This window comes from Enhydra lutris, unplaced genomic scaffold (genome assembly GCF_002288905.1).
Source record: "Enhydra lutris kenyoni isolate GAN:26980312 unplaced genomic scaffold, ASM228890v2 scaffoldscaffold36, whole genome shotgun sequence".
Lineage (NCBI taxonomy): Eukaryota > Metazoa > Chordata > Mammalia > Carnivora > Mustelidae > Enhydra > Enhydra lutris.
Window position 1 is genome coordinate 17230350 of NW_019154120.1, and position 12754 is coordinate 17243103.

The 12754-nt window shown below is 41.6% G+C and overlaps 1 protein-coding gene and 1 pseudogene across 1 annotated transcript in view; one reads left to right on the forward strand and one right to left on the reverse strand.

The window, feature by feature from the left end:
- LOC111154234 (MALT1 paracaspase) overlaps positions 1-12754 on the reverse strand; it is a 59031-nt gene that overhangs the window by 36345 nt on the left and 9932 nt on the right. The window contains exon 3 of the mRNA XM_022513714.1: positions 2238-2359. Within this exon, the coding sequence (XP_022369422.1) occupies positions 2238-2359 (122 nt within the window). The remainder of the gene's footprint in view (positions 1-2237; positions 2360-12754) is intronic.
- Positions 1173-1644, forward strand: LOC111154235 (annotated as a pseudogene).

Below are 12754 nucleotides of genomic sequence, written 5' to 3' on the forward strand. Positions count from 1 at the left end.
AGTCTGACAAAACTCGACCTAGTGAGTGCTTTAAAATCTATTACAACTCTTGGGGCGCCTGGGTAGCTCAGTAGGTTAAGCATCTATCTTCGGCTCAGGTCATGATCTCAGGGTCCTGGGGTGAGGCCCTGCATTGGGCTCTCTGCTCAGCGGGGAGTCTGCTTCCCTTCCTCTCTCTCTGCCTGCTGCTCTGCCTACTTGTGATCTCTCTCTCTGTCAAATAAATAAATAAAATCTTTAAAAATAAATAAATAAATATATAAAATCTATTACAACTCTTCAAATCTAAGAAGTACTCCCCACCTCCTACATTTTTACCTTTCTCAAATCAGGGCATATTTTACAAATGATATGCTTAATATAGCAAGTTTTATCTGTTACTTCTTCCTTTTTGAAAGGCATTTATTAAGATAAAAGCAACTCTGCAATTGAGAACATGTTATAAATAACTTTAGTTACCATCTCCTGAAAACCTAGGTACATGAAACATCCTGCCTTAAATTCTTATAATCCTGGATGATAGGAATTCATATTACAAAAAATGACACCCAGGGTTCTAACACAGGCCTGTCTAGCACCAAAGCCTACATGCAACCTTTTACTACAGTTCAGCTGCTCTCCCTTACCCGTGTATAAGGGATGGAAATAAAAAAATATAAAACCACACATTTCTTCTAAGGAATGGGATGATCCCATTAAAGGAAAGATCATGATCTTAGAATGGCTCTTTAACTTAGTTTCAGGTTTGCAAATGTAGACTTAGCACTGAGTTTGGATGAAAGCTTAGTTATTTGACTAACAGGATGAAAAGAGTATGGGGTTTCAAGGTACAGTCTAGGAGGGAGGGGGTTAGGGGGAGGTGGAGTGGGAGAAGAGAGAAGCCCACCAAAGTGAAACACAACACGGGAGAGCCAGTGGGAAACACTCAGTATGCAGAGCAGCTCAAAGAACTTATAAGAAAAAAGAATTCCAATATGGGATTTTAAATTATTTGTTGGATGGTAAAAGAATAATGCTCCCCTCCACCAGCCTGAATTTTACTTTGGAATCTACCACAATAGCCTAAATCTTTTGATATAATAGTTAAGTGGAATCTTCCATTAGCCTTCCATGGCACCTTAAAAATCTTTTAATTAAAGATTTTGGTTTTCTTTTTCCAGGTGGTTGGGAAGATGGTGGACATTGATACTAAGGGTGCCTACCCAAAGCAGCCAACTACCTTTCAAAATAAGAAGAGGAACTTGCTTGGAGAATTGGCAAACAGAAGCTCTTACAATACCATAAAAACTTTGGTATAGGTTTCAAGATCCCTAAGGAGGTCATTGATAGTCCTACACTGACAAGAAATGCCCTTTCACTGGTAATGTCTCTATCCAAGGGAAGATTCTGTCTAGTGTGATCAAGATGAAGATATAGAAAACCACTGTCATCCACCGAGATGTCCTCTACCCCATATGAAAGTATAATTGCTTGGAGAAAGACCACTAGAATATGTCTGTACACCTGTCCCCCTGCTTCAGGGATGTCCAGATGGGCAATACTGTCACAGTGGGTGAGTGTCGGCCCTTGAGCAAGACTGTGTGCTTCAGGGTGCTTAAAGTGACCCAGGCTGCTGGCACCAAAGAGCAATTCCGGAAGTTCTGAGACTAGAGGGCACACACTGCCAAAGAAAATAAAGTCATTGTTCAAAAAGAAAAAAAGAGAGATTTTGGTTGGAACATAATTTTTTTTAAGGATTTTTGTGTGGGTATGTTAGAATGTACTGGTGATAGATACTATTAGTTAACACTGTTGTTCTAAATAATCCTGATTTTCCATAATTTCTAGAGTTTAGAGAATCGATTCTATCATTGCTTACCAATTTTTAAAAAATATTTTATTTATTTGAGAGAGTGACAGAGAGAAAGAGAGCACATGAGCAGGGACAGGGAGAGAGGCAGACTCCCTGCTGAGCTGGGAGCCCGATGTGGGGCTCAATCCCAGGACCATGAGATCATGACCTGAGCTGAAGGCAGATGCTTAATGGACTGGGCCACCCAGGTGCCCTGCTTACCATTTTTTTATAAGACAACTCTCAGAACTGCCTTACCAAAATAATGGTTATTGACTACTTCAGTAATAACACAGCCAAGTCTACCAGATCAAAATTCCAAAAAACACACTGAGATAATGATGTTAAATAATTTGTTATCATCCTCTCTTATGACAAGGGAAGTAAAATACATTTCAAAAGTTACCTCTTTATTCATCTTAAACCATTGATATTGTACAAACGGATGTCCAGTTGCCCGGCAACAGAGTTTGACAAACTGTCCAGCCAAAACTGCCTTTGACTCTGGGTTGACAGTGATCTTTATTCCTTTAAGAAAAAAAAAAAAAAGGTTAAATAAAGTCACAGAAAAGAGGTTTTCCTTGTTTATATTTCTGAAACCAAAAAAACCAAAAAGCATTTTGGAAATAACCTGTATATTCATCCTAGTTGTAAACTGCCCATTCATATCTCCTTCCCCATCAGATTATGCATCTGCGAGTTCCAGGCTTTGTAAAACCAAGAGGAAAGAAATTCATCCCCAGAAGACTTTGATCTACTGTACGCCCCATAGCTGGGGAGAAAACTGTTTGTCATCTTTCTTCAATTCTTAGAAATATTTTTTTTATATTCTAACCCCTCTGAAATCAGGATGCACCTTATGAGAGACGTCTGCTAGACAGTAGCCAGAACGGGGCTCTCAGCGCCAGCTCTTCAAGTACTCGGTCATAAACGCTCACGTGGCTGGCACTTCAACGGACTTAGGAGCACTGTTGCAAGTGGTGGCCACTGAAAATGTCTTCCAGACACATTTATTTCAGAGCTGTGACTTAGCATTCAAATGAAAATCACTCCGTACACAGAAAGGCACAGAAACAGAAGAGCAGGATATACATGCGACATATGATATTTTCTCATCTGAAAAATGACTATCAGCACCAAAGCTTGGGACAGCTTTAAAGAAAATCCCAAGTCAATTATGGAACTACCTTCTCACTGCTTCCCCTTCACCCCCTCCGCTATCTCCCTCTCAGTTACTCCCTCTGCAGAAGCCTGCTGCCATGTCATTAGGACACTCAAGCAGCCCTGTGGGAGGCCCGAGTGATAAGGGAAGAAACCTGGGCCTCCTGCCAGTGGCCATGTAAGTGAACCACCCAGGAAGTAGACGGTTCAACTCTAGTCAGACCAGACAGCTAAAGCTCTGCCCCAACAGCTTGCCCCCACCTCATCAGAGGCCAAAACCAGAGCCAAAACCAGCCAACTAAGCCATTTCCAGGTTCCTAGCCTCAGAAACTGTGTGAAGTAATAGATGATTTTTATACTAAGCTTTCGGTTTTCAGGTAATTTATTATGAGGCAACTCATAACCGACACAAAAGAAACCAAAGTTAGGACACTCTACGTTATAATACATAAAACTGGGTTAGCTGGCTTCTAGGAAGGAAGAAGAAAAGATCGTTAAAACTTGTAAAATGTAAGGGGCACCTCTGTGGCTCAGTTGGTTGGGCAACTGTCTTCGGCTCAGGTCATGATCCTGGAGTCCCGGGATCAAGTCCCATATCGGGCTCCCTGCTCAGCAGGGAGTCTGCTTCTCCCACTGACCTCTCTCCTCTCATGCTCTCTCTCTCAAATAAATAAAATCTTTAAAAAAAAAAAAAACCAACTTGTAAAATGTAATTCCCTGTACCTAGTTTTTTTTTTTTTTTTTTTTAGATTTTTTTATTTAATTATTTGTCAGAGAGAGAGAGGGAGAGAGAGCAAGCACAGGCAGACAGAATGGCAGGCAGAGGCAGAGGGAGAAGCAGGCTCCCTGATGAGCAAGGAGCCCGATGTGGGACTCGATCCCAGGACGCTGGGATCATGACCTGAGCCGAAGGCAGCTGCTTAACCAACTGAGCCACCCAGGCATCCCCCCTGTACCTAGTTTTATTTTCTTTCCTCATCTATCCTGAATATGATCTCCTAACAGTATCTTTTTCCTCCATAAGCCACCAAGCCAAAGGAATAAAACAAGGTTATAGTTGAAGAGTAGTTAGTCCAATAATAGCAATCTTAGTACCTCAGAGATACTAACCTTTCCAGGACAAAAATAGTATATAAGGTAAAATAGGTATGTGAAACCATTCCAGAAAGATACCAAAACCAAAATCCAAAATGAATAAACATTTATTGCATACCTATTACATTTGAGGGTGTGGAGAAACCCTAGAAAATCTTTAGTAAAGAGAGTAGAGCCTCTCAAAAAAGAATTTAAAATGTTTACCAAGGGAGAACTTTCCTATTCATTAGTTCTTTATGTTGATGCCAAGTTAGCATAGTATAGAAGAAGTAATAGTTCTGGAACCTGTAGTATATGTTGTTTGAAAGGACACTGTGAAGACAGAAAATGGGATGAGCGCTCTCACTTTGGCAGGCAAATTCACAGCATTGCGTTTAAGGCTCCCAATGCCATTCTTTAGCCACGAGAGACTTAGGGTCACAACTTCTAGATACAAAGATTCTGATTTTCAAAGTTTATGTGTGATAAGAAAGAAAAAAAAGCTGTAACAACAAAAGAAGGGAATATAAATCTGAAGAATGGAGGATTTGTAGCTAAATGGGCTTTAAAATGTGGATGTCTTCTAGCCATCTCCAACTTAATGTGTCCCAGATTCCTCAGAAACAAAATCTACTCCAGCATGAGACCCATGTCTTCCCTTCTCAGTCTGTCCCCATGTATCCAGTTACTCAGAACAAAAACTTAGCAATGCCTCCCGAATCCCTCTTTTCTTCCTCAGTTTCCACGTGCAACTTCTCTGCAAGTCCTGCCAGTTCTGCTTTTCCCAGTCTCCACATTGTCAGTGCCATGATCTTAACCCAAGCCACCGTCAGCTGTGACGAAACTATGTTACAGCCTGCAAACTGGTGTCCTTGCTTCCAACCAGCAGCCAATGTTTCTTTAAAACATAGATTAATCCAGGCTGTCTGGGCGGCTCAGCTGGTTGAGCATCCCACTTACAATTCTGTCTCAGGTCATGATCTCAGGGTTGTGAGACTGAGCCCCGCCATGCGCTCCACGCTCAGTGGGGAGTCTGCTTGAGATTCTTTCTCTCTCCCTCTCCCCTCCCCTCCACTCACACTCTCTCTAAAAGTAAATAAATAAAATCAAATAAAACATAAATTAATCTGTACCACTGCTCTGGTTAAAACCCTTGACTAACCTATTGTACTTTGAATAAAATCTACACTCCTCAGCAGTCAGAAGGTCTTACATAAACTGACCTCTCTAACCTCGTCCCCTCCCATCCTCCTTGCTCCATCTACACTGGTCGTCTTTTCGGAAGCCAACCTATTTTCTACTTTCCTACTTACGAGTCCTCTGCCGGATTTCCCCTCTAACCCCCCACTGTTTCACGGCAGCCTCTTTCTTTCTCATCATCTAGGTCTCTAGCTTCTCTGGGAAATGTCTCTAAACCAGCTATCCCCCACCCCCACTTCTCGATTACATTCACCCCATTTTGTGGTCTTCACTGCACTAACCATCTGAAATCCCTGGGTTTTCTTGTCTGTCTCACCCACTAAAACAGAAGCTTCATGAGACCAAGGACCTTGTTTGTCTTAGTCACCGGTTTACCCGACACCCAGCACTGTGCCTGGAGCATAGGGCACGGAGAGCATTCCACACGTATTTATTGGATAACTGTGTATCATCACTGTAATAAAAGCTACTACGGCAAAAATTTACTGACGGCTTTTTATGTGTCTGGTGTTTTGATCCCTAACCTTCAAAATGACCAAATGAGTTAGAGATTAGTTAGATCTATGTCACTGTGAAGAAAATGAAGTAATTTGCAAAAAGTCCCCCAAATTACCTTGAATAAACTACTTAACCTCTCTGAGACCAATCTTTTTTTTCCCCATTGTAAAATGGCGGAACCAGAAGACAAATCTAGGTTTCCTTGGGCTTTAAAATCCCCATGTTTTTGTTAATCTAGTGATTTTTTTTTTCCTTCCACCTTTATGGAAGTATGCTTGACAAATGAAAGTTCTATACATTTATAGCATCACCATGTGATAATTTAATACACATACACACTGTGAAGTGATTACCACTGTTGACCTAATATATCTGTCACCTCACATAGTTATTTTCTAGTGATGTTTTTTTTTAAGATTTTTTTTTTTAAGTGATCTCTATGCCCAACACGGAGTTTAAAATCCTAACTCCGAGACCAAGAGTCACACGTTGGGACACCTGGGTGGCTCAGTCAGTTAAGCATCGGTCTTGGGCTCAGGTCATGATCTCAGGGTCCTGGGACTGAGCCCCGCATTGGGCTCCCTGTTCAGTGGGGAGTCTGCTTCTCCCTTTGCTCCTGATCCCCACCCCACCGCCCCCGCTCATGTTCTCTTTCTCAAATAAATAAATAAAACTTAAGAAAAAAGTCACACACTCCACCAACTCAGCCAGCCAGGCACCCACCCCCCCCGATGATTCTTAATGCACCTCCCAAGCTGATCGTCTGCCACATGAGCCTCTTACTGAAGGGACAATGTCAGGCAGAGTGCAGTGTCTTGCACCATGGTAGTGCTTATAAACTTACCATGGCAAACATTCTCTCCGATTACACAAAGAGACAAGAGTGATGGAAATTAAAAGGCTTTCTCCCTTGGGACATCTGGGTAGCTCGGTCAGTTAAGTGTCTGTCTTTGACTCAGGTCAGGATCCCAGAGTCCTAGGATGGAGCCCCGAATCAGGCTGCCTGCTCAGTGGTGAGCCTGCTTCTCCCTCTCCTACTCCACCTGCTTGTGTTTCCTCTCTCCCTGTATTTCTCTCTGTCAAACAAATAAATAAAATCTTAAAAAAAAAAAAAAAAAAGGTTTTCTCCCTAGAGTGTCTTACAAAGAAATGAGTAAATTTAATGGACAAAGGGCCCATAGGGCCAGGATATCTTAAAAGGTGTCCTTCCTTTGTTGGGGAGACAAAACTACATGATTTCTAATGTACGTTAAACTCAGTTTACACATCTGTCCTGGACCATCCATTTCAGTAGTCTGGTCTTTAATAAGCAAGAAAATAAATACACATATTTATTACTTAATATTTCAAAGACTGAGAATTGAAAGGCACAATCTGATTTGGAAACCGCCCTTGGTGAGTAGTAAAGACAAGAAGTCGCAATACCTCCCATGCATTAACCACACAAATTTCCTTCCTTCCACATAGTGTTGTGCGGCAGGGAACCATGGTCAACCTGTAACCACCCTCACGGGGCACCGACTAGTCAGAAGGTGCCGAACAAAAGGTAAGGAAAAAAGATGGACGGAGCTATGGAGGGTGTACCAAGGCATACAAATGAAAGTTCTGTTTTAAAGGGTGAATGCACAGTTTCCTGGTAAACAAGCCATTTTCAGATAACATCTGCAAAGAAGTCAAAGAGGTTACTCGATTTCCTGTAAACTGGGGAGAATCTGAACTAGGTACGATGGAACATGAGGATTGTTCACTCAGCACACACCTATGTAGATCAGAGAGCTGTGATACTAAACAATAAAACTAAAAACCTGCTGGAATTTCAAAACAAATAAGTTAGGGTGATTCTTTACTTGACAGAAGGATTCACCATAGCTTTCTTTTAAGTTACCCTCACTCAGGATGCATTTAAATTTTTTCTTTTTTAAAGATTTTGTTTGAGAGAGAGAGCGCGCAAGCGAGAAAGCACGAGCAGGGGGAGCAGCAGAGGGAGAGGGAGAAGCAGGCTCCCCACTGAGCAGACAGCCTGATATGGGGCTTGATCTCAGGACCCCGGGATCATGACCTGAGCCGAAGGTAGCAGCTTAACTGACTGAGCTACCCAGGTGGTCAATGGATGCATTTAAATACTGATGTAATTTACAAACAGCTGTTCAGGAACAAATCTATTGTATACATGACAGTATAACTGTTTTCAGAGGCTGTGAACCAAGATTTCTTTCCATCAGCTTCTATCTTAAACTCTTCCTTGGAGTTATTCCAAAAACTTCTAAGCTATCATCAAAAAGTCCCAGAATAAATACCATTTCTCTTCCTCCATCAATCTCCCCCCAAAACAACCAAAGCATGTCCATGTATGTCCCTCCTACAAGTCAGTTAACATTCACACCTCCTGTGGCTAAACCTAGTCTCCTCATGATACCCCGTATGCTTCTGTATTGCTCAGCGACCCTGAATACCTCAGCACAGATGCACATTCTTTCAGACCTCACAACTCCCTTTCTCCTCCTCTTTTGGCCTTTATTCCCATCCATACCATCACTGCCTCTTCTGCTTCTTGATATTTTCCTTTCAGAAATTTTTGTCACTCATGCAACACGAAAAGTCCTTTGTAAATGAGATCTAATATGAGTACTTTTTAATTTGGCAAGGACAAAAAAATTGCAGTCCATGTGTCAAAGAGGCAACTGGGGGAATAATTCATCACCGAGCTTCCTGAATAACCCAGAAATTTCCTAGCATAATGGAAATGACATTGAGTTTAGCTTGGGGTCAGCAGACCTGGGTCTAATCCACTTTTGTCAATAACTGTGACTCTGGCTAAATGATAACCACTAGAAATCTCATTTTCCACACAAATGTCTGCTCACATTTAAAATTTAAATGTTCATGATGGTACACTTCTGTTCCTTCACAGAACTGTAAAGGTAAGATGGTTCTGAACTAAAGGTATTTTGGAAATTAGAGAATAATATCCAACAATCTTGGTTTCTGTCTTTTTTAAAGATTTTATTTATTCATTTGAGAGAGAGCAAGAAAGAGAAAGAGAGAGGGAGCATATGAGAAGGAGATGGAGAAGCAGATTCCCCACTGAGCAGGGAGCCTGATGCAGGGCTCAGTCCCAGGCCACAGGGATCATGACCTGAGCCAAAGGCAGGCGCTTAGCTGACTGAGCCACCCAGGTGCCCCTTGGCTCCAAAGGTGTGGGGCAAGTGGAAATGATGTGACTGAAGAGATCTCGGCCAGAACAGTCTAGAATGTACGGAGAGTGAAGTACCTATTCTATAAAGAAGGAAATAAAATGATAACATCACAGAGGTGGACCTGGAACCCTGGGATTCATCTAATGAAACCCATACACCAAATGTTAATTCTCTCTAACTAGCTCCTATCGTCTGGCCTCTGCTTAACCAAGTCCAGGCCAGGGCATCACTTCCCTGGCAGCCATTTTGGGATCTGCACACCTACGTAACTGATGGAGCTTATCACTCAGAATGTTTTCACTTAAGAAAATAAAAACAACAGGAAGATCTTGAACTGCACATCTAGGCTCAATGACATTTGTAAAGGACAGAGATACCAATGTCAGTTGCTTCAGGATCAGGATTTTTGATCGTTTAAGGAGAAAATAAAGGTCTAAAAATCATTACAAACTTCTGGTGCAAGCAATTTCAGCACACTCATTTGGCACTCCCACTCCCCTCCAGTTCCCACTGAGATGACGAAAAGAACAAAACAGGGAAACAATCAGTGTTGGGAAATGGGCATGGGGAGCAGTTAGCCAACCATGTGCTGTGGGAAAAGCCCAATTAGAGAGAAAGCAGAAGAGGATAAACCTCAATCCTATGGAGCTCCTTCAGAAAATATATTAAGTGTCAGAGCCCATGGAGAGCAACAATTTAGGGATGAGTTACCCTTAGATCCCACTGTAAGTGAGGGACCACTGAGGCTGGCTCCTAGTCAAGGAGTTAGAGGTTTCTAGTCAGAGGCAGGGGAACACTGCCCCAGCTACTGCTGGGCTACCAAAACAAATAGATAAAAGAAACCCAGTTTCTCGAAAAACAGAGAAATTCCTTATTATAGCTATCTCCTATGGCTATATCTCTGGCTGTTGGCCCACAACCAACCAGAATGGAATGTGGCAAAATAAAACTAAAATAAATCTAAAGTTTCCTCTTTTTATTGCATTTGGGTCTGCAAGGTTTGTTCAGAGGCTCACAACATCTTTGAGAACTCACCCTACTCACCAAAAGCAGACCTCTCCACAGAGAGAAAAGTCATTGGACTTTCTGTGGAATAAGAACTAATATCCTCTTATGAAAACTGTCTTACTACAAAAAAGAGAGAAAACACAAGAATATTTCCATTTTGTATTTTCACCAAGAACAGGTGAAAAGAAAAACCCAAAGATCAGATAAGACTTGCTCTGCTTGTTTTTACGGTTGTGTTGGATGTGACCATTTCCAGGTTTGTCTTTCCTGTTAGACTACGAACTTTTCCTAGGTGAGAATTTTGGTTCTAGTCATCTTTGAGTCACAGTACCAAGTGCAATGTCTGGAATAGCAAAGGTACTGGAATCCTGTGTTTACTGAACGAATGAGTAAAGTCCCAAATAAAGTTGATTCTTTCAGAGCTTACCTTCTTAATTACAATAGTTTTTATTCTCAATATCCTTATGAAAAATTAAGATTTTCTCTATAATTCTTATATTCTTTAATCTAGCATCTGCAAATACAGTGAGTTTTATTCACATAAAATGCACATAGAAAGCTAACAGTAAATTACCTCTTCCTGAAATTACTGAGCTTTATCAGATCCTAAAATATATCCTCAAAAATCAATACTTAATATTCAGGAAACAATTGATTCCCAATGGATACTATATAGTTAATAAGACATAAAACTTCACAGAAATGGTGAATAAGTGTTAATACAGAAATGTTACATAGAAACTGCTTTCCTTTTCCTGGTCTCCCCTCAAATGCAAGGAAGTCTGAGCAGATAACTCTGAAAAAGCTTGTAGAGCAAATACGAGAATGCTCCGTATGGGGACACTGACGGTAAAGTGCTAATCCTACTATTTGGAGAAAAACACAAAGAGCAGAAATGGATCTGTCAAGGGATTAGGTTACTGATGTTTATTAGGTTGGCTCTGTATTCACTGCTGGTTGGTCAAAAACTTCAGGCAGACTGTTACACAGAAACAAACATGTGACTCCGTTTCAGGAAAGCCCAGTGTCATGCATGGGAAACTGAAGACGTGGAAGCCCGAGATCGGAGGTGGGTGATCCCAGCACAGACCATGAGACAGGAAGCCTCTGTGGTTGCCTAGAGGCAAGTTCACATGGCATCATTTCATGTAACTCCTTCAACTCTGCCAGGTAAAAATTTACTCTCATTTTACAGACTTGGCAACCAATAGAGTAATTAGTGTAACTACTGAAGAAAGATAATGAGATATAAAAGTTATATTTACTCTCTGGAGAGGTTTCTTAAGTTTTCAGAGGCCCTGGTATGGTATTCTAGGACTTTTCAGGGCTTAGTAGCTAACTGAGGGCCCGAACGTAGCTAACTGAGGGCCCGAACTAGCAGATCTCCATCGTCACAACTCCTGGGTAATATTCAAGGCACTGGGGATATTAAAAGTGAACAAATGTCACCTTATGAAGAAGTTCACTGACTGGTGACGAACCACAGTCTCATCTAGACGGGGGCTGCTCTAGCAATAGTTATTCCCACCCCAGACCTCTCGGTAGGAAGAGGCACCGAGGAACGGATGTCAAGCATCCAATGCAATGTGTAACTCAAAGGAGGCATTTGTAGACCTATTTTATTATCTTCATTAGGCCTTGGGAAGCAGAGGATGAGCTGAGAGTCCAAGTTTCATGCCTGGGAATCTAGGGTCCTTTCCCCTTTGTAGCAGACTCTTCAGTTACCTCCCCAGCATTTGTTATGCCCTTTCTCCTTACAACAGGCCCACTTTTGTTTGGTAATCCATGTGGTTTCTGGAAAGCTGACTCAACCCAACTCCACTCCTCGTTCTAAGCCAGCAAATGGGCACATACCATCTCCCTTGCCACAGTGACAGGTGCAGGGACAAGCATGTCACTGAAATTAGTTAACTAAAGTGAATTTTATGATTTTTGCTGGGATAAAGATGAATGCAAGAACAGTCAGTAGAGATCTTGCAACTATGCAGAAAGTCACTCTTAGAAGGAAGCCAGTAACAAGAAAGGAGGGGCAAAGATGAAAACAAGCCAATTCTTTGAAAACAGGGCTGTCCTCAGCCTCTCTTGAAGCCCAACTTGCTTCAAGACTTTTCAATTAGAAGATTCCCGAACTCCAGAACGGACAAAAATATGATATGAATTATAATTTAAGGTTCCTCATGTTAACTTTGAAATATTATCACAAATAGGCTGGTTATTTAATAAAAACTGCATACATCAAAACCATGCAAAAGAGAGCATGAGTCCTTAGACCATGGCCCTCCCAACCTCGACTGGCTTCTCTGGTTCTAGTGGAACCTATGATGGTGAACTGGACCACTGAGAAACGAGATCCGAGGTGCTGCTGTCCTCAGGCGACTCAGATCACATGGTCTCTCCTGCCGATACTGCTCTAGGGGACCAACTCTACCTGTAGTTGTGGAGACAAGGGGTTTTTCCTACCCCTCCCACCTGACCTTGCAAGGGAGAAATCTCATTTAATAATATTGTTATATTCAGAAAAAAAATCATGGTTGAATCAATCAACATTTCAAAAGTATCACGTTGGTGAAATACTTAATAAATATCTGTCATATTTGCTTTATCTAATTTGTATACATACATACATATTAATAAATATGTATTTCTTTATGTTTTGGCTGCACTATTCCCCCTCCCCCTATTCCTTTTTTCCTTCCTTCCTAAATAAACTCTACCCCCAAAGTGGGGCTTGAACTCACAACCCCAAAATCAAGAGCCATAGGCTCTACTGACAGCCTTGGCTGCA